The 22,793-nt window shown below is 39.9% G+C and overlaps 1 protein-coding gene across 2 annotated transcripts in view; it reads left to right on the top strand.

Annotated features, from left to right (window-relative positions):
- Positions 1 to 19,842, top strand: part of gli2a (GLI family zinc finger 2a) — a 65,321-nt gene extending 45,479 nt beyond the window's left edge. For both annotated transcript variants that reach the window (XM_079464785.1, XM_079464786.1), the window contains exons 6-14: positions 7,976 to 8,177; positions 8,293 to 8,488; positions 9,731 to 9,841; positions 10,869 to 10,997; positions 13,380 to 13,529; positions 14,626 to 14,790; positions 14,882 to 15,160; positions 15,953 to 16,289; positions 16,374 to 19,842. In XM_079464785.1, coding sequence (XP_079320911.1) covers positions 7,976 to 8,177; positions 8,293 to 8,488; positions 9,731 to 9,841; positions 10,869 to 10,997; positions 13,380 to 13,529; positions 14,626 to 14,790; positions 14,882 to 15,160; positions 15,953 to 16,289; positions 16,374 to 18,490 — 3,686 coding nt within the window. In that variant the 3' untranslated portion in view covers positions 18,491 to 19,842. The remainder of the gene's footprint in view (positions 1 to 7,975; positions 8,178 to 8,292; positions 8,489 to 9,730; positions 9,842 to 10,868; positions 10,998 to 13,379; positions 13,530 to 14,625; positions 14,791 to 14,881; positions 15,161 to 15,952; positions 16,290 to 16,373) is intronic.
- Positions 19,843 to 22,793: the final 2,951 nt, after the last annotated feature.

The raw sequence follows: 22,793 nt of genomic DNA, 5'->3' as shown, positions 1-22,793 counted from the left end.
AAGGCAGACATAGTTTTCGCAGTGGCTGTAATGCCAGGCCTTTCATCTCTGTTCTTTGTTTTCGAGGCAGTGTTATGGCAGCGATGTACCCCCTCTCTCTGCTATGTAACGTGATCCAATTAGTCATGTAATAGAATGGTTTACAGTCGTGATCTTATAAGGTACAGATGCCTCCTTGGTTTAATAATGTGCCATTGTTAAAAGATGCCCAGAGGATCGCTATTTCATTTCCCCTGTCATCGTATAATCTTTACAGGTGATGCAGGTTGAAGTTTAGGTCTCACGATAAGGTACAGAAATGCGGCCAAGCAGGGTTCAGTCCCCGAGTTTTAAAGCGGTACTGTTTATCTGGGGTGTCACTGTGAGAGGGGTTTAGTTAGATATACTGTAATGAAATACCGTTATAGACCACATCAGAAGAGGTAAACAACACCGGTGCAGAAGAGCTTCATGTTTTAGGTTTTTAACACTGCACAGCGTTTGTATAGAATACAACCAACAGATATATTAAACGCATATCTTTAAGATTTAATTGGAGATCGCTACTGTCCTTCTGAAACATCGTATCTCCATATTTTGTGATTTATTTTTGTCAAATCATGGTCACCGTTAAAGTATCAACTTTGACCACACTGTATTTAATCATTAAAAATATAGAGTGTTTTTTCCATTAGCTGAAAAACGGTGAATTTGGACATCCGAGGCTTCGGAAGGACAGCGAAGATATGTACGATAAAAAAAAAAACCGATGTGCTTCTGGACCAGTGTTTACATCTTGTGAAGTGGTCTATTAATAGATACTTTGATTTTAAATTCTTATTGGATGAGCTGCCAAGTTGTTTTTTCCTACATAATTACACAATAAAATGGCCTGTTCATAACAAGAACGATAATTGTAAAAACAACAGCTTATTAGCATCTACACCAATGGGTGATAACGCTGTTTGTTTAAAGTTAGCTTGAGAAATTTAATGGGGTATGGACGTGTCTTCACTTTTCCACGTGAACACCACGTGAGCACGCGAGAGCGTGTCTCCGTGAGGGGCAAAACATTCAGGAAAATGACTGCTAACAATGTAAGGAAACGCAATTCCGTGCAACATTTCAGGGTCCAGGAACACCTGATTCCTTTGTAAGTCATAGGGAAGTCGTAAGGATCACCGTCGAGTCCAGCTGCTTGTAGTTTCAGCAAATAATTGCGTGTTTTAGTCCCGGTTTCTTTGTTTCTCCTATTCTCCTCAGCCATTTTGCTGCATGTTTTACCACTCTGGAACGTGTACTGGCGCTCAAGGGGGGCATGTCCCGGCGCGTTCACGTGGGAAAGTGACGTCAATGCATACCCTCTATAGAGGTTAGCATTAGCATGCTAGCTTTTAACGTACAATCAGAGCTCTCTCCAAAGCCACATCTCCATCCTTTGTGCTGCAGTTTCACAATTTAAGAGCGCTAGCTTATGGTGATTGGCTGTCTATGTTTTATCGTTTATTCGCTTACAAACATTGCTCTGAAAGTGATATCGTTTCTCTTGTGTCAAAGTTGTGTTTGGACTTTGCTATTCTCTTAAATTTAGAATGATTTTTTAAAATGCTATCTTAATATCCTAGGTTCAGTTTTGTTACAATCCTTAACAGTTTATTGAACACAAATTTGTATTAGTGTACTTGCCGGCATTTCACAGAAGCAATAGGCAGGCTTCACACATTTCCTAAGAAATTTGCTTAGTAAAATCACTGTAGTTTATATTAACTCGCTTAACATTTCTGCTCTGTATAAGAGTATGGGTGTGCAGGTTGTGAATGGGCCGCACTGTGAGAATTGAAGGTCGGTCAGTGTTGAGTGTCTGCTCAGGAAATTAGTGATTTAAAGTAATCAAGCACATAAACTGGCACATACTCGTGTGTGTGTACACTGTATATGCTGCGCTGCTTTGATCCACTGCAGCCACCCACAGCAACTCTGCGCAGTTCCTGCATAAATCCACAAACCCGGTCCCGTCGCATGTTCCAATTACATGTCCAATCACTAATCAAACACGAACCTCTACTTTTATTTTATGATCGTAACACATCAGCCGTAAAAGTTGCATTTTTGACTGCCAACCCTGGCCGCTGTGGAGCTGACTGCCCGCAGTTTGTGTATTGAGGCTTGTTCGTCCAAACGGCCACAAACAGAGATACAGCGCAGGGCTTTCTCCCACCCCGAGCTGTGTCTTTGGCTTCGGCTGTGGATTGGACTGATGTGGTCATACTCTGGGCACTCAGGTGTACGAGGCTCTCTCACTCCAACCCACAGATACAGGGCTTTCATTGACGGTTAATGTCAGCTCATGGCTCGTTCGCAGGGTGCCTGCATAAAGCAACCCGTTCAGTGGAGCAAGAGGCTGATAAATATGCATTACAGAGTCTACCTTTTGGTTTGGAATGGTGTAGCGATAAAATTCATGTGCAAATTTAAAAATCAATTCATGTACTAATAAATGCGGCAGACCCACTTTCCGGGATCACTGGAAAATGTGTGCGCATGTGTGCACGTTATTGAGATTGTAATAGACTTTACTGTAAGTGAAAAAACATTCTTACTTGACATTCAAGTGAGTGTTTGCATTCGTTATACTTCGATGTATATACTTTGCAAATATGACACACACTCACTTAAAGGGATAGTTCATTAAAAAATGAAAATTGTGTTAAAATTTTCTCATCCATGTCACTGTGGCAACAGCAGTGGTACCCATTGACTTGCATTGGTTTTGTGCTCATACAATTGAAGTCAATGGGAACCGTCATTGTTCGGTTACCAACATTCTTCTAAATATCTTCTTTTGTGTTCTGCGGAAGTATAAAGTCACACAGGTTTGAAATGACATGCGGGCGAGTAAATGATGACATCATATTTATTTTTGGATGGACTGTCTCTTTAAGTGAGTATGTGTCATGTTTTTATAATTGCTATATGTGTCATCACAAGTATATAAATCTAAGTAGTGTAGTCGCTGCTCACTTTAACCTCACATACTTGTTGAAACTAATTTGAAACTAATAATTACAGATTTTAGCTTTAGTGCTCCAACAATTTCAAATGCACAGGTTTTAGCTTTGAGAAGGTTTACAACAAATCTCCTTTGATTAAATATCCATGGTACATTCCCTTACTTCAGTCATCCATGACCTCAACAGGTAAGAGTAAACTCTTAACATAAAGAATGATGAGGCATCACGTCTATCTTGAACATACACCCAAAGAGCATTGAAAACATGTTACTCATGTAACTCAACATGTAAGCACTGTAGATACATAAGCACTCCTTTTTCAGTCTGCCAGCCATGTGAATGCCAAGTGCATTTGCCCCAACAGGCCCTAAAATAACAAATTGCTCCTAACAATGAAAGAGGTTGGCGTCAAATGCACGTCTTGCTAAAATGCTCCAGTGCTGTGCCAAATGCTTGTGCATGCCAATGGTGTTTACTTAACATGTTAATTGTGGCCTGCGCCTGACATGGCGACGCGGTGGGTGAAAGCACAGTCGCTGCTAAAAACAACACAGCCGCGTTTACCCCTCACAGCCAGACAGATTTCGACGCGCGGTAACGTTTCTTGGGTCCTCATTGTGTACTCTTAGTCAGTCTATAGTGCATGCAATGTTATGAGTGGTCACAGTCAGTGCTTCACTGTAGGGAAGATAGGAAATGCTGGCCTTGCACCCCGGATAGATGAATAAATAAATCAGAGGCCGTCACTAGTCACAGACAGACACTGTCCGATACCCAAAAGGGCTGGATAATATGTTGAACAGACCTCTCTCTTGCACCGATGGCCCAATTATCTGCTTCTTCGCTCTGCTCCGATGGCGTAAAGGGGGCTGGCGGCCCCCTAACTCTCCCTAATTGGGTTGATTACACAGGAACGCTTTAAGATTCTGAATGGAAAGAGGGGAAAACAAATGTTGAAGTCATTTGTGTGGCGTAGCCAGCAGGGAACAGTTCAAGGTCCCATGATAATAGCAGCTGCCAAAGCAAACGTCTGGTGTCCGGCTGCAGGCCGGACCCTGGTGTTTGTGAAACGAGGTTTTCAGTGTATGGAAGGGGGGGGTCCTGTCAGCACTGCAGTTTATTCTAATACACAATCCTCTATGTACACTCACACATACTGTATATACGCCTGCACAACGCCGGCTGGGGTTGGATTCTGGATGTATCCAGTGCAAACCCTTTCATAGTAAATGGTATCATGGTGTCATGGTATTAATTCGATTAACAACTTTAAAAAAATGTCACCCTTTTCTGTTAATGCCACTTATAATATAATGATATATTTATATATATATGTATGATACAGTGAGTCTTTTTCAGCCATCAGTATCTTAAAAGCTTCAATCTGTAACTTTTTTTGTTTGAAAATTAACAAAAATCTGTTGTTGAGCAGATAAAAATTTGTGTTGAAAACAGCACAAATTTGCAGCTTTAAATGATTTTATATAATTCACAGTGCTGATTGATATCCATTATAATGTGATTTAGGGCCATATTTTCATAATTTAAGTGCATGGTTTAAAGCGTACGGCGCAGGTACACTCAATGCGTGTCCGAATCCACATTTGCTAGTTTAACAGTGGGAAAATGGTCGGCGCTCCTGGGTCCATGGTCTAAACGGGATGTCCCGATTCTGTTAATGACTAATGGGTATTTTTGGGGCGTAACATCCAATAAACCAATCAGAGTGTCATCTTCCATTGCCTTTAAGAGCCAGTTGCAGATTATTGTGTGCTTCTGCGCGTCCCTCTGTATGTAATAAGCAGAATGTACAAACGTTGTGCACGCCTATAGGCGCATATTATATCCTCACAAGAGCAACGTGCCAACATTGCGCCCGAGCAACACTCCAGTATTTTGCTGTGGTGTTTATAGAGTACTTAAAGGAATAATTCAGCCCAAAAATAAAACGTTCATCCTTTACTCGCCTTCCAAGCCTGTATGACTTTACAAGAATATATTTAAGAGAACATCAGTGGTGTAAAGTATTGAAGTAAATGCAATGAGTTACTGTACTTGAGCATCTTTTAGGCTACTTTGTAGTTGTACTGAGAACTTTTACTCTCTTGACTAATTTATTTTTATAAGTATGTTACTTTACTCCACTACATGACTAATGCAGTGACAGATTACACACTGCATGGCACTTTTTCTACAGCAGTTTTTTTCTGCCACAGATGAAACAATATTGTCATTTACAGGGCATTGGTACTATATCTTGTGCAGTTTTGCCCTTACCTACTGAAACTTGTCAACATGGCTTCTTTATGCGAATGCGGGTGCATTATCAGGTAGTTGACATTTGCTGGTGTTTTATGTGGGAAGAGGACACGACTGCAGCCAACAATAAGGCCAAAACCAGCATGTCCAGCGCAAAAAGGCTTTGACTTTTGTAATTTTTTACTAAACATAATTGTATTTATTTTAATAAATAATAAAAAAAAGATTTGCTGAAGAGATCTTTTTGAAGAATATTGGTTTCCTTATGAGCACTTGAGCTTAACTGAGACTAGGGTGTTTGTAATAGACGTAGGCTATAGTGTCGAACTTGATTTGTTGCAATTTTGAGGTGTTCAGTTGGATGCGATTGCTCTCCTCAAGAATCATTAATTTCTTGTTTTTCACTGACATATCGCTTAAGTGTTGAGGACAAGTGCTGCTTTGAGCCTTCATTCAGTATGTGTAAAATACTCAAATACTCAAGACTTTTACTGATGTCGTTTTAAAATTTGTGACTTGGAACTTGTAATGGTCATTTTCACTGCAAGGTATCTGTACTTTTACTCAAGTATGGTTTTCAGGGACTATTTACACCTCTGGAGAACATTGGCAACCAAACAACATTGGCTCACATTGACTTCCATTGTACGGACACGAAACCATTTGAGACATTTCTGAAAATATCTTATTTTGTATTCCACAGGAGAAAGAGTCATTTAAAGGTTTCCAACAGCATAAGGGTTGAATAAAATTAAACCATTTTCATTTCTTAAAACATTAGAAGATTAACAAAGATTCACATTTATGCAAGGTTGAATTTTTTTTAAATATAGTTATCCTTTTTTTAACATCACAAAGGCTGCCCAATAAAAACATCACAGCAGATTCCTAATATAATTGGCTCTTTTGTAAACGTGCAGACTGTAATTATAAAGACGTATATACTATAAGGCCAGATCCTCAATTAAAAGCGCCTACCTCCACCCACCATACCCTATGCCATGGGGTCCGCACGCTGCCACCGCAGGCGCACTGCACTGCACATCTGTTAAAGCTCTCCCCAGAAACCTGCACACCCCTAAATTACGCAGCTTACGAAAACACCATCACAGAGTTTGTGGGACAGGTCAGGCGCTGCTACCCCCTGGTGTTCTTTTGACTCAGTGGGAAGAAGCCAGCCAAGTTCTGCCACACGCCGCCTCATCAACGTGGCAGCGGTGCGACTTAGACAGGATCTGTTAATGATTTTACGACAGACGTTCTGAATGGAGCACTGCCTGCCTTTTCATGGTTACAATCTGTTGACATTCATACCTTTTTAATAAGAAAATAAAACACATTTCAAGTTTTGGCTTTGATGTTTGTTCTTGTGATTTACAGTTTGTATTTCACTGCCTTCTCTCCAAGAAAAGCCAACATCCCATTACTTGAAAACCGTAATAGAGATGACACCTTTACGCACAAAGTGTTACTTGCTTCTCTTAGATGCTTGCATCCCTTGGAGGTTGATTTATATAGGGTTTTTTTAGGTCAAAGGTGGGATGTTTTATTTTTTAGATTCTATTTTTGAGCATCACGTCCAAACTGACACAAACCTATTGGCTCAACCTGTACCATGTGTATGGGTGGAAGTCTGTTTACATTTTTTGTTATATTAGTGTAATAATTTCACGTCCTTTCAACACATCATACTTACATTTGTATATATATTTTGTATGAAAAGAATTTGCATCATTTAAACCTATAATTTGTGTATGTTTAGTGGGTTAGATTAGGGTAACACATTTTTAATGCCATATGTTTTTTTGCAATGCACATCAAAACAGTTGTCAAAAATGACAGGAACATGTGATTTGAACTGGGAATTGGCAAGGATTCGACAGACCTCTGAAATGTCAGCAGAGGGTTTTTGCGAGGTGCTTGTGTTTGTGTGTAGTTTAATGTATGAACTCATTACATGTTTCCTGTTGCTAGCACCTTTGGTGATGCCCACCCAAAGGCCATAAAAGCCTCCTGCCCGGCTGCTGTTCTCTGTCCTTTTACACCAGGGCTAATGCACAGCACCTGTTTGGTACAGAACAGCTGGACATGAGTACATGCACCCGCCTGAAGAAACATTAAGACGTTTAAAGAACAGTTCACCCAAAAAACCCTCAAGTTGTTTCAAAGAATCACATTTCTTTGTTCTGATGAACACTGAGAAAAACAAAGAAAACATTTGGAAGAATATAGGAAAGCAAACAGTTCTGGGGCACTTTTAAATACCATTGTAATTTTTCCCACGATGGTAGTTTATGGTGGCCAGGAACTTTTGGGGTGCAAGCATTCTTCCAAATATCTTTCTCTTTGTTCATCAGAGCAAAGAAATGTATACAGATTTGGAACAACTTGAGGGTGAGTAAATGAGTGACATTTTGGGTGAACTGTCCCTTTAAGTCAGACTTCTAAAAGAGTCACATCAGACACTTTTACCTCTTTATCATTTTCGTTATTCAAATCTTGTTATTCAAGATTTCATGCACAAAAATGAATGAATGCTTATTGTGGTACACAAAATGTAGACTGGAAAATCTTTCAGTGTTGCTAAATTAAATTTGGTCCAAAGATTGGGCAAAACTGGTATGATTGGGTAGATACATTATTTACAGTGGGAGAAAATTCAGTGTTCTAATATCTTTTTTGCCTATAGTGTTGCATTTTAAAAAAAAGTGTCTCTTTCTGTGCAGTGTCCCGTTTCCCCAGTCCCAGACTGACGCCGAGGCTGAGCAGAAAGCGGGCGTTGTCCATCTCTCCGGTCTCGGATGCCAGCATCGACCTGCAGACCATGATCCGCACCTCACCCAACTCTCTGGTGGCATACATCAATAACTCCCGTTCCAGCTCGGCTGCCAGCAGCTCTTATGGTCACCTCTCCGTAGGAGCAATCAGGTACAAGAAATGCCTGTTCTCTGTTTGGCCATGCTTTGGCTTCAGATTGATTTACTGATCTGTGAATAACCTCTTAATGTGATTTTTTATTTATTTTATTTTTTCCACATCTCAGTCCATCCTTCACTTTTCCACATCCCATCACACCAGTAGCGTATCACCAGCTGCTGTCCCAGCATAGGGGTCTGAACCCTTTTGGACACACACCCCCTCTGCTTCAGCACACCCCCTCCCTCAGCAGCAGGCAGCAGACGCTGGTGGCAGCTGCAGCCCTGACCAACAACACTGATACCAACACAGACACTAGCCAGGTGAATTCACAGAGATTTATGATTTCTACATGTGTTGTTGTTGTGTTCTAGGCTCAACGTTCCCACGCTTACAGACCTGAAGACATTACTGTTATTCAATTATATGGAAAAAAATACAATGCTGCTTTCAAATCTTACCATATGTATATTTTTATTTTACCAAACAGTGCAAACAGTTAAATCCTTTGAATACATTTGTATAGCCTAATACAGTTTTACATTTTTTAGAATAAAATAAATGATAAAAACCTAATATGATTTTTTCCCTCCATGCAAATAGCCATGGAAGCTGTTATGGCATTAAACGAACAGATTAATTAAACCGTGCAATTGTTTAGATCTACTAGTTCTAAAGACAGATACATGACAAACAAGTTCACCCAAAAAAACTATTCTGTCATTAATGAATTATGTCTGTTCTGTGTCTTTTTAAAATCTGTATGACTCTTTCTTCTGTGGAACACAAAAGAAGATATTTTGAGAAATGTTTTGTGTTCATACAATGGCACGATTTCTTCATTTGAGTTCTGGAGAAGAAAGAAAGTCATACAGGTTTGGAACAACATAAGAAGGAGGAAATGAAATTTTTGGGTAAACAGTCCAGACCATTCTGATGGACTTTGAACGTAGATATTTATGCTGGTCTAAGCAGAGTTTCTCTTTATTTTGCTACCCATCTCCCTCTAAGCCAAGCTTTTATACTATTAACTATGTAAGCTTCATCAGCCAAAAGTGGCTGTCACTCCAATGTAAACATTGTGGCCATCCAGAATGTAAACTTCCTCTACAGTCTGTCCTGACACCAGTCCGCTCTATTTCTCCAATGCACACACACTTTACCCGTTATTAGAAACACTTCTCCCTCACTTTTCAGCAAACCCTGTCTTTGCCATATTGTAGCGGCTCACGGTTTTCTCTTCCCATCGTTTCTCCATGGAAAGCCTGTGTGTTCGGAGACTGTCTGTTGAATTATGAATCCATCTGACGATCAAAGTCTGCAGCCGCACTCTGGGCGTAATAATTTCTTCCTTTTCATATTTCCATCTGACAGACGCTCATGGTGCAGTCTAAACTGTTTAGTCTCTGCGGTGAGATGCTTTGTAAAATAAGGCATATGGAGCTCGCGGTAACTTTGTAGGCGTGAAATCGCCCCTCGTGCCAGCAGCCAAACTATCGTCGAGTTTCTTGCCTACTCTTTTCTACTTCTCTCTCTCTCTCACCCATCACTGTTTGCTCTTTTAGAACGCTGGCGGAGATTCAGCCGTCAGCAGCACGGTGAATCCCATGATCATCAAGAGGTCAAAGGTCAAAACGGAAGCAGACGGACCACATCCCATCTCACCTGGTTCTCAGGTTTGTGAAGTTGATTTAACATCAGACTGCTTCAAAATCCTCTATATATGAGGAGGTCTAGATTTCATGGTTGCATTGGGATACAGTTTGAAAAGACCAGTTATCATTTGCTGTTTTAGTTGCTCATAACAACGTAGCAATTGCTGGTAAGCAGACTCGGTTCTTTTGACTGAATATCACACAAATTGGTATGTGGGAGTTGACATTAGATGTAGCCTTGAAGCATTCCGTTCCCTCGCCACATTAGAGAGGTTTCAGAACGCTTAAGTTTAAAGTTTATTAGAGCGTAAAAGCATTCTGAACATTCCCAGACCTTAAGAGAATTGTGGGTTACAATACTTTGTTGGAAATGAGTTGTAAAAATTGGATTCCCATATATTTAAACAAAGATTTAGTTTATTTAAAAGGCACAGGGATCAGTTATTAAAGAAAAGCTATCACAAATGGCATCACTTTAATATCATCATTCTTTTTACAGCAATAAGATCCTATGAAGTCTTGTTCTTTTTCCCAGAAGTCTCTTCAGCTAGGCTCCTCCAAGTAGATCTCAACTACTGTGTTTTTCTCATATTTTCTCAGAGAATCCGTCTGTCAGTGTGTAGACGTCAAACCTTATGATAATGTGAACTCAAAAGGTTCTTAACAAATTCTTTACTACTATGCCAACAATTCTCCTTAATGGTTTTTAGAAGAATATGAGACATAATTGAGTTCAATTTTATTTCTATAGTGCTTTGAATAATTGTATTGCATCAAAGCAGCTGTACAAGAAAACCAATTCAAGAAAACAACATAAAAAACACAAAAAAGATGGAAGATAAACCTTAAAAGTAATATGAAATAGAGAAGGTAAGGGAAAAACCAATTAAATACACATACACGTATGTACACACTTATGCATTGTGCACATTGTACAGCTCTCATGGTATTATTGCAAGTCTTACAGATAAGCTAGAGATGCTTATATGTATCAACAGGTATGTAACTAAGAATCTATCAGTAAATGCTGATGCCGTTTTCTGTGCAGGATCACATGGAGTTACGGGAGGAACTTGATAAAGATGAATGCAAGCAAGAGCCTGAAGCTGTATATGAGACCAACTGTCATTGGGAGGGATGTTCAAAAGAGTACGACACCCAGGACCAGCTAGTTCACGTTAGTCAACTTCCTCTAACCCATTTACTTTGGTGTTTTGAAAAATACTCGACTTTCCACAACATGGGAGCTCTTAGTGACCTTGGAGCCACCTAAAGATTTGTTTTGTTTCGGTTTAGCTTGGAAATGTGTATTCTGGGACTTTTGTCCATATAAAGTATACCTGTGAATATGCCCCCTTAGATTTAACCTAAATGAATATCTCAAAAGCCTAGAATTCTAATGAATGAATGTTGGATTCATTTTTGATACCTTCAAATGGTGTCTTGGTATGCAGCTTACTAGGTTTTGGAACAGAGCTATCTTCTTGAAATGATCACTATCACAGAACAATAACAAAAACTAATTACAAACAGCTTATTTCTGCTTTTTAATGTAGACACAGCCCACCACACAAGTTTTAGACCATCCGTTTTAGAGTTGTAACCGATCCTTTCATGTCACTCACACATTAAGGGTTAATGAGCATGTTGATACCCACAGTGGTGCAACCGAAGTCTCACAAAATGCCTTACACACATGTACACACACACACACACACATGTATGGCCCCTGACTTTGTACACCCTCTGGCCTTTGACCTTCCCCGAGGCCATGTAGTATATCCGTCACCATGCCTGCAGTTCTGGAGTGGCCCTTTCCACCTCTGACACCTCGGCCCTTCTGCTGGCTGTTAATAATAATCTGAAAACCGCAATGTGACACATACACTCGTGCTTAGAGTCAAACTCGCTGCCCTGACCGGAACACCCTGAGCCAGTTTGGCTCCTCACGAGACTCGATGCTTAGGAATCATCTGGGAGTTAACGGAAATATATTTTCAAGAATGCATACTAGGATATGTATTATTAAATAAACAATTTTGTCCTAATAAAGATTTGTATAAATACAATGTTTTTAGATACGTTTTTAAAGGGGAATTTACATGTAAGGTGTAGTTCACGCAAAAATAATTGACTCACCCTCGAGTTGTTCCAAATCTGTGTAAAAAGAGAAAGAGGAGAAACATATTTAGAAGAATGCTTGTAACCAAACAGTTCTTGGACCCCATTGACTACCATGGTAGATGTTTTGAAGAATGTAGGACAGCAAACTCTTCTGGGGGACTTTTGACAATACACTTAAAAATAACGGTGCTTTAAAGGTTCTTCACAGCCATGCCATAGAAGAACCATTTAGTCAAAGATCTTCAAAGAACCATCTCTTTCAGACCTTTTTATGATTTGAAGAACTGTTTTTGCCACAAAGAACCTTTTGTGAAACCGAAAGGTTCTTTGGGTGTTAGCTGTTCTTTAGGGAACAATTTAGACAAGAAAGGTTCTTCTATGGCATCGTGAAGCACATTTATTTTAAGAGTGTACCATTGTCATTTTTCCTACTATAGTCAATGGGGCCAAGAACTGTTTGGTTACAAGCAGTCGTCCAAATATCTTTCTTTGTGTTCAATCAAACAAAGAAATGTATGCGATTTGGAACAAATTGAGAGTGAGCAATTCACGACAGAATTTTCATTCCTTTAAAATAGAGCACAACTTAATGGAACAGAACGCAAAGGTTTCAAGATGTTTTTATCGTGACCCGCCTTGTAATAATGCAATGCTCGTAGAAGGATGTGAAGAAACAATGCAGTTTGTTTGTCCGCGCCGTGCTTATAAAAGCACTGGCACTTAAAGTATCTATAAAAGAAAGACATATGTCCTCAAAGTTTTACCTCACTGGTCAACTATTTGGTTAGCCAAAAGAAAATGTACACTAACAATCTCTCTTCTCCCAACAGGTAAACTAGTAACTTTGTATTAGCACCTATCGTTCTATTGCTCTTTTATGACATATCGCTTATTGCTCCCTGAATTGTTCCCTTTGTAAGTCGCTTTGGATAAAAGCATCTGCTAAATGACTAAATGTAAATGTGTAAATGTTAGACACATCCCTAGCAAATGAACAGTTGATAGAGATTACAAAGCTGTTGGCCATTATTAATTGTATTTCTTAGAAATAGTATAAAATATTTGAAAGCGAGACTAAGCGAATAAGGTGTAATTACTGCCAGGGAAGACGGGAAAGAAGCTGCGAGAACATGTGGAAACAAAGTGATGTTTAGAGACCAGAGTAACATTGAGGGCTTGGACTTCCTCCCTACATATCCTTTTTAGTCTCAAGGCTATAGTCTGCTCTCGCTGGTAACTAAATTACATACCTTGAGAAACATAGTAATGGCATGGTGTTCGGTTTTATTTCTTGTGATCCGTCCCTGTAGGACTTCATACGGGCTTATGTAATGTGCTTTAAGAAGAAACTTGGCGTCGCTGCTACTCTCATTATTTCAGCATTGTATACTTCAAAATGAAGCTTAAATTTGTTTTCCCTTCTTGCTTATTGCAGCATATCAACAATGACCACATCCACGGAGAGAAGAAAGAGTTTGTCTGTCACTGGAACGAGTGCTCGCGAGACCAGAAGCCTTTCAAGGCCCAGTACATGCTTGTGGTTCACATGCGACGTCACACAGGGGAGAAGCCTCATAAATGCACAGTAAGCGGCGCACCACTAACATCAGACTTTCTTTTCTTTCTTACATTATATGAATGTGTTATGTTAACCTGCCGAATTTAAAGACAGATTAGAAACGAAAACATTACAAGAGTGCATATATGGTAGAAGATATTTTCTGTAACCAAACACATTCATTATAAAACCTGATTTTATAGCCAACAGACGTGGACTAATAGCCGCAAAACTCCAGTTCTGATTTCACGAGGTCTTAAAAACACACATGTACACTGGCAGGAATACACGCATCTAAATTTGGCCCCACCAGAAGTGTAACAAGCTGTAGCCCTGCAGGAATACGTTTGTTTCTTGTTTAGCCAAAACACCTGATTCTAAACGGGTTTTAAAAAAATGTGGAAGAATGGAGAAGTATTTGATGTCTGAGGAGATAAAAGCATCAAGTGTCTCTTAAAGCGATAGCTTGCCCAAAAATTCACATCATTTATTCACCCCTTGTCATTCAAACCTGTATAACTTTATATTTTCTGCAGAACATAAAAGATATTTTGAAGAATGTTGGTAACCGAACAACAGCTGTACCCATACGCTTCTATTGTATGGACACAACACCAATGCAATGGGTACCATCGTTGGCCAATGTTGTTTGGTTTCCTACATTCTTCAAAATATCTTCTTTTGTGTTCTGCAGAAGAAAGGAAGACATACAGGTTTAAAATGGGTGAACTTTCCCTTTTAATACTGTGGAGTCAGGAGTTCCACACGCATTACATTTAACCTAGGTGTAGTATTATTAAATTGATATTATAACTTACTGTAAAACAATGTTTTTTTTAAAGAAATATATACATTTAAGATATACTGTATATAGTGCACTGTAGTGTATTCATACTTTGTGTTTTGCATTACACTGACAATTCCGGCTCAAATTTGCAAAGAATGAATGCATCTAAAACAAAAATGTTTCAATAAATAAATTATTTCTTCCATTTAACTTTGACATATGGCCTTGACATGTTCTTGACAAGTTTCGTGTTACTCACTCATAAAGTTTAATTTAAAGTTCAGATTAATAAACGCTGATGTTATGACTCACGTCTCTCCCACTTTCTCGCCGTAGTTTGAAGGTTGCTCAAAGGCTTACTCCCGACTGGAAAACCTAAAAACCCACTTGAGGTCCCATACGGGGGAAAAACCTTACGTGTGCGAGCACGAGGGTTGCAACAAGGCGTTTTCCAACGCCTCAGACCGGGCCAAGCACCAGAACCGCACGCATTCAAATGAGGTTTGAACTTCTAATATGGATTTCATTATGTGAATTTTCCCATCCATAAAGAATAACAGCACGCTGAAAGCTTTCTGTCACTCCTTTGCAGAAGCCATATGTTTGCAAGATCCCGGGTTGCACAAAACGCTACACAGACCCCAGCTCGCTCAGAAAGCATGTGAAGACGGTTCATGGTCCAGATGCACATGTCACTAAGAAGCAGCGTGGGGACGCACCACCTAAACCTCACCCTCCTAAAGGCAATGAAGAAAGCGAGGCCAGCACAAAACATCCAGGAAGAACAGAAGGGGCGGTGGAGGCCAGCAGCACCACCAGAGGCGTGGATGACTGTCAGCATATCAAATCCATCAAGACGGAAAACCCAGTGGTAAGAAAACAAGTACAGAGTTTGTGCACATTGTTGTATTTAATACTAATGCTACTAACTGATATGCCTTAATATATGTACTAACTCCTCTTGACTAACTTACAAATATAACATTTCTCTGGTTGACCTTTTAATGCTTCACTGTGAAAATAATGGACAGACTGTTCTGAGGTGAGCGTGACGTGTTTTATTTGTTGAACCATTCAAACCTCTTTAAATAAGTTTAATGCAGTTGCTTTAACTTGTATTTACTGTATAGACGTTTCATTTGTCCAACCACCTTATCAACATAGCATTAAAGGGATAGTTCAAGATAATGTCATTTCAAACCAGTATTACTTAATTTCAGAATCAGACGAGCTTTTATACCAAGTGTGCTTCCACACACAAGGAATTTTCTTTGGTGTTGGAAGCTTCTAGTCCAGACATTCAACACAATGACAATAGAAATATTGTCATTCTTCTACTGAACACCACACAGAGGCGATTTTAAAGAACATTGGTATCTAAACACCATTGGCCCCCAATAACTACCATTGTATGGACACAAAACCCCTGATACATTTCTCAAAATATATTCTTTTTTGTTCCACAGAAGAAAGTCATACAGAATGAGAGTGAATAAATCACACAGTTTCTACTTCTGGGTTAGGGTTAGTTTTCATAATGCAGGTCATATAAACCTCAAAGGGTTCAATGTAGCTTTTTGACATGCCGAATTCCAAAATATTGCTAAAATTCAGTTATAAAGATTCAAATTCACCATCTTGCTTTATTACTGTTCCTCTGTAGATGTATCAGTCCAGCCCTGGTGGCCAGTCGTCATGTAGCAGTGAGCCATCACCACTTGGCAGTACCAACAACAATGACAGTGGAGTAGAGATGGCCATGCACAGTGGAGGCAGTTTGGGGGACCTGAGTGCTTTAGATGACTCTCCTATAGTAGATTCCACCGGTTCTCCTGGTATCTCTGCAGGAGTAGGTCTCCAGCTGCGTAAAAATAGGGGAGGCATTTTACATCTCGAGCACATCAAGAAAGAAAAGCTAAAATCTGTAAGGGACTCCTGCCTGTGGGCGAATACAACACCTCAAGTCCGAAATACCAAGCTGCCTCCAATACCATCTATCGGTAAGTAATGCTAAATATTGTTAATCAATTACTTTAGAAACTAATAAAGTTCTGTTTAGTAATATTCACGTCAATGTTTTCTAGAATCACTGATGGAGACTCCAAATATGGTTATTTCGATGCCTGGTCCTCCAAACCAGCGTTTAGGAGACTTGTCTTATGAGATGACGATGCTAAGTCAGCTACAGGAGCGCAGAGACAGCTCGACGAGTACAATGAGCTCGGCGTACACGCTTAGTCGTCGGTCTTCCGGTATCTCCCCGTGCTACTCCAGCCGTCGCTCTAGTGAAGCTTCACAATTCGGAGTTCGCAACTACAACATCAGCTCAGCAGACTCATACGACCCCATCTCCACAGATCTGTCGCGACGTTCGAGTGAAGCCAGCCATTGTGGCGGCTCTGGTGGGCTCCCAAGTTTACTAAGTCTTACTCCAGCTCAACACTACCGTCTCAAGGCAAAATACGCCGCAGCCACAGGAGGGGCTCCACCCACACCTCTACCTAACATGGATCGAATGAGTCTTAAAACTAGAATGGCCTTGTATAACGACTCGCAGGACAGTTCAGCATATTCGCACCACACTTCCGCCGTAACAAACTCCAGACGCTTCAGTGACACAAGCTACGGCGCTCCTGGTATGATGCCTCACGAAGCTCCTGGCCATCTTCCAAGGCGAGCCAGCGATCCCGTTAGGCGTACGACTCTGGACCCGCTCTCCTTGCCGAGAGTTCAGCGGTTCAACAGCATCAGCAACATGAACTTGTCCCGTCTGCCTGCGGTAGATCGCCGAGCTTTCAACTTGCAGAACAACACTTGGTCCGATGGCAGCTTGCACCGTCATTCCTTCAGCCAAAGGCCACCCAGTATCTCCGAGAATGTTTTAATGGAGAATATGGCCTCCGATGGAGTCGATCAGCCAGGGGATGATATGGTACTTCCAGATGATATGGTACAGTATCTCAATATGCAGAATGTAAACTCAAATCTGGACACTGGAGTTACTGTCAACGGTGCAATGGACTTCCATGGTAATGTGGCCACCCAACAACAACAACAGCAGTTTTACGGGCAACGGCGAATGGCCATGGCAAATGGCGCAAGTCATGGAGAGCAACCGACACCTCTTTGCTCGGGTTCGGAGCACCTGGCAGACCCACAATGCATGAACAAGAACAACATGCCTGTGCAATGGAATGAGGTCAGTTCTGGTTCAACGGATACAACTACAAGGCTTCCAAAGCAGCAACAACTTCGAGGAAACTTGACAGTGGTGCAGCAGAAACAAAACATTGGCACCTACCAAGGATTTGGGACCAACCAACAGGTCGTGCCAATGAGCCAGAATCTGGCTAGCCTGCAACAGGCTTATCCACAAAGGACCACCCAGAGGATGAATTCAGTCCAGCAGTATCGACAGTCCATTACCAATCCATGTCCGAATCTCAATGAGCAAATTAATCCTCAATTGGGATACAGGCAAGACCTCAGTTACTCTTCAACATGCAATGGGATGGTCATGTCCAATGGGAGAGCACAAGAAATGCAAACTTGCAGATCAAATTTGACGCATTTGAATGTCAACCCACAAAATTACATCCCTCAATCTCAAAATGTAAACCGAGGACTGATCCAGCCTAGACCTCCGTCTGTGCCCAAACCTTTGAATAAACAACACTCAGGTCTGATGCAAAATGGTTGTTCTCTATCCAACATCAACCCTGGATTTGACGCTTCAGAAGCAATCCCAAAAAGACCTGGAAACATAGGTCAACATAACAACGGAGGCAGCACAATGTACTATTCTGGAGAGATCCGTATGTTGGACACCAATGCGGATTACAATTCATCACCCATGTCACCGTCCACAAACCAAGCCCCTGTTGCTTTAACATCTACTATGGCATCTCCTGGGGTTAACCAGGTCACCAGCACGGTAGACTCGTCTCAAACGCTCGAGCATCCTTCGATAGACTTCGATGCCATTTTGGATGACTGTGATCATTCGAGCCTAATGTCCGGCACATTAAGCCCCGGCCTTCTGCGGAGTTTCTCGCAGAATTCCTCGCGGCTCACCACCCCTCGTAACTCTGTTACATTAGCATCAATACCAGCAGGTATCGGCAACATGGCCATTGGGGACATGAGCTCGATGTTAACTGCCCTTGCAGAGGAAAGCAAGTTCTTAAACATGATGGCTTGAGAATTTTATAAAACCCTGAATAAAACGAGGGGTGAATTGTTTCATGCCGTTCTTGAAATGTAAAGACATTGAACAGACACAAAGCATAAATATGTTAAAGATTACTCAAATGGGAAGAAAACGTTATACATTTTTGTTTCTTGAGCAAAGGCACTGATTTACATTATTGTACAAAAGTTTAACTTTTTAGCTAAATGTTTTTCTGTAGATCAATGTCAAGGTTTGTACTGAAATACAAAAATAAAAAATGTTGGGTTATTTCAACCCATTGTTGGCTCAAAAATAGATAAACACAATTGTTGGGTTAAAGTAACCCAAAAAAAATCTTTATATTTGACCCAGCAATGGGTTAAAAATCCCCAACATTTGGGTCGAAACAACCCAGCATAGGTTAATTTACAACCCAGCGGTTGGGTTTGTCCAGTTTTGACCAAACGGTGGGTTGAAATATCCCAACATTTTGTTTGTGTATGCAACTAGACTGTACCTGTATGGCAAAGACCTCCAGATGATGTATCTATGTGACAAAGCCATATATTGTAAGTTTGTTTGTAGTACATAAAACTGTGCATCAGGTTAAGTGTTATTAGGCTACTACAAGTCTAAATCTCAGTCTAAAGTCTTTCTCAACAGTGCACTGAAATTCACTAAGTGCCTCTCATAGAAGAACAAGTTTTAAAACTCATATAGTGCAATGTAATCTGCTATATAGATATACTAATACAGTTATGAATATCTCTACTGCATTCTTTCCAGTTTTGTTAATAGTTATCCCCTAGCTTTCATGCTTTAAATTATGTGTAATGCATAGTAACTGCTTAAACTTTGTTCATTACGTGTACAATGCTCTGATGCTCTCTTTGCTTGCTTTAGTGCGAAATGTAAAAGAAACTGGTGCAGAAAATCTGCCTCATTTGAAGGAGAGATGGTCAATTTCTTCTAATGCACCGGATTCAAAACAACTCCGTAATTACAGATCTCTGTAATTCTGGCCATGTGATGGTGAAGGACATTACATCTGTGAGCTTGACTCTGAAAAGGCCTGTCAACCCTCACATCCCTTGGAGATATCTTTAAAGAAATATGCAAGTACACTGTGTGCTCTCAGCGGACATCACAGCCCAATTAACTGGTTTATCACCCTCAAGCTTGTGATAAAGCACAGCGCATACTAAAATGACTTCTGCCTTTGATTTACCAGCATTACAAGAAATTCTCACCAAGGACGGAGTTCTCTGAAGGTCTGAATGTTTGGAGGGAAAGGAGGGGTTGGGATTTTTATGGTGCCGTTTGCAAAACTCTGCTTATGTATAGCTTTTGTACATTTTAATACAGCATCTTGATTCTGTTTTAATGCTGTGTTTGTGTTGTCTCTTGGTTTGCTTTCTGTAGGGCTCATCCTTTGGAAAAAGCTTTTTTATCATTTAAAAAAATCATGTCAATGATTGGCAGATGTGTCATAGACCTCTATGCATTTACAATGTATAGAAAAATATTCATGGGATAAAATTCCACTTCTTGGTAAGATGGTAAGTAGCAACTGCCTACATTTTGTAATGGCATTTATTATTTGTAGTCTACATTTAGTCAAAAGCACATTAAGTGCCATTCTTAATACCAAAGTCTGGCTTCAAAATGATCGAAACCCATGTAATGCATATTGAGGTGTTTCTAAAGTAACTTATTGTAGGTTAACAATGACTGAATCGCCCTTGAGAATTACCGCCAGGACCGTGTAAAGGGGTTTGAAGGAGAGCATCGGGGGACTAACTGATGCGTAAAGGGAGCAAACGATTCGATTCCAGTCTTAAAGCAAATTTTGTTGAGGATTCATTTGATCCACATCCAAATGATTTCTCTTGGCTTGTAATTCTTTATTCTCTTAGAGAAATGATGGAGGGAAAATAGCTCCGGGGTAAGTCTCAGAAGTGCAAAGAACAAGAGGAAAGCATGAAAGTAAATTTGACTTGCAGCTGATGAGGGACCATTCTGATGTTTCCAGAGATGGTGCTGGGAATATGATCCTAAACCATGATTCCGGGTCTATATAGAAATGATTTCAGAAGTACCATAACATTTTACCCAAGTAGTTTGTGCATCTGCTGTTTCACTGTGTATGTAACCAAATATAATCACTTCAATGATTAGTTTGAATATTTCTGTGAACATAAATACAAATAGCTACGGTTTTTCATCTTAAAAGCTGTGTCACATCATAAAATCTAAAAGCTTTGATGCCGCTTTAATGTATTAAAGTCTCAGTTTGACCTATGACCTGCCACAGGTCATCTCATTAAATTATGCGACTTCTCCAGACAGTACATTTCTTTGAGAACGTAAGACTTTCCATCAAAGGATGATGAACGAGTAACATGGTTTGGAAGAAAGTGATCCGGTCAAGGTCAGGGTGCATCCTCCTCTCTTCAGCCAACATGCTTTGGGTTATGAGAGGCTTTTCACTTTAAAAGACATCAATGCATGAATGGCGACATTGTGACTATAGTAAAAAGCACAATGAGAATGCTCACTTTGATCTGTGTAACTTTAAGAACCAGGCAAAGGAGATCTGTTGTCAATACTAAGAGTTAGCATAAAAGTTATTAAGAAATGGCATTAGGACTTGTTTAATATATACTTGCAATTTGTTTTTAGTAAGGTAATGTAAACAAAATCCCAGTTCTGTTGATTCAATAAATCTCTCACACTCTTTAAATGAGAGACAGCTCTAGCAGTGAGGTTTAAAATACGTTGAATTTACGATATTTAAAATATTTTCATAAATGCTTTATGTAAAGTCCCAATGTGATCTTACTGGATGTGTGAGGTCAGTTTTCCTCAGATTAACACTGGTGTGCTAACACAGAAACCTCTTGAGTAAAGGTCAACCTGCATCTCACAGGTATCATATTGAAAAAAAACCCTGAGACAGGAAGCAGTTCAGAAAAAAAACAGAAAAGGAACAGAACAACTCCTGTTTTTCAACGCACTACACAATAGAGGTATTTCAGAAACAGTACAGTAACCTATCCAGTATCTTGTTCTAGTACAGAGAGTACCTGTCTCATGTGTAATTTATTTCTTTTTTATATATATATTTGCTTGCGCTGCAGCTAAAAATACAAAGCTCAAATTTTGCTGTAGAAAAGACCTGTGATACAATCATGGAAACGCCAAACATTGGTGAACATTTTTGTTTACAAAGAATGCTTTGCTTTAAGGTGTAAAGGGATAGTTCAGTCATCATTTACTCGCCCTCCGATTGTTCCAAATCTGTATTTCTTTGTTCTGCTAAACACAAAAAATATAGTTTTTATTTCCCCTACCATGGCAGTAATCCAGGGAAGAGATCTGTTTTGTTAGTGACATTCTTCCAAATATCTTCCCTTGTGTTTAGCAGATCAAAAAATTTAAATAGGTTTGGGACAACCCGAGGGTGAGTATGATGAAAAAAAAATGTGAGTTTTGGTTGATCTATCCCTTACCGTAACGTTAACATTTATAGCTGCCAAATAAGATTAAATTTCACATCTTCTGATTGTCAAATTCCACTCGGCATTCCAGATGGCTTTTAACCTAGTCCATCTTATATCAGTCCACAGCCAACTCTTCCTCACTCCTGGACTTCATCCACGACTGACAAGGGAAAGTGTGTCCATTAGTGTGCTGGGATCTTGGAAGCCATTTATTGGGTTTCTATCTCTCAATTTTTTAGTTGTGGTATTTGAACAGAGTCTCTGGGGGGCAAAGACTCTTGTGTGGAGCCAGTGAAGAGGGGAAGAGACTTGAAAAACAAGCGCGGCTCAAAAGAAATGAGGATCTTTCTTTAAACGGCTTCCAAGAGTTTAAACAAATCTGAGGAATGTCTAGATTAGAGAAAGGAAAGCGCTTTTATATCCCCAGTAGTTCAGTGAAGAATATATGCTGAAAAATGTTAATGTTATTGTAAAACAATATATTTGTATCATCATTTGAGTTGAAGTTCAGAATTCATCTATCGACATCCCCACCAAATCAAGAAATTATTGAGTGAATCTAACATCACATGTTCCTCATACTTGAGCCTTAAAAATTGCATTGTTGGACCATTTTCTAGCTTTATCTTTTTGTCTTTTCACATTTTCTGATGTTAGAATAACTTTGTTTACTGAAAATGTAGTTTTTTGTGTATACCTATGGCTTTTGGACCTGCTGTGGTGTACAAAAGGAGACCGATAAAAAATGAAAGGATGCCCTCTAGTGGTAGAATAGAGCAAATACCCCTCACACACACATCTTATTATCTCCGTGGGGACAGTCCCTAGAG

The sequence above is a fragment of the Barbatula barbatula genome (genome assembly GCF_947034865.1).
Source record: "Barbatula barbatula genome assembly, chromosome: 9".
Classification (NCBI taxonomy): domain Eukaryota; kingdom Metazoa; phylum Chordata; class Actinopteri; order Cypriniformes; family Nemacheilidae; genus Barbatula; species Barbatula barbatula.
Note: the sequence above shows the minus strand (reverse complement) of the source record. Positions and strands in the feature narration are given on the sequence as shown.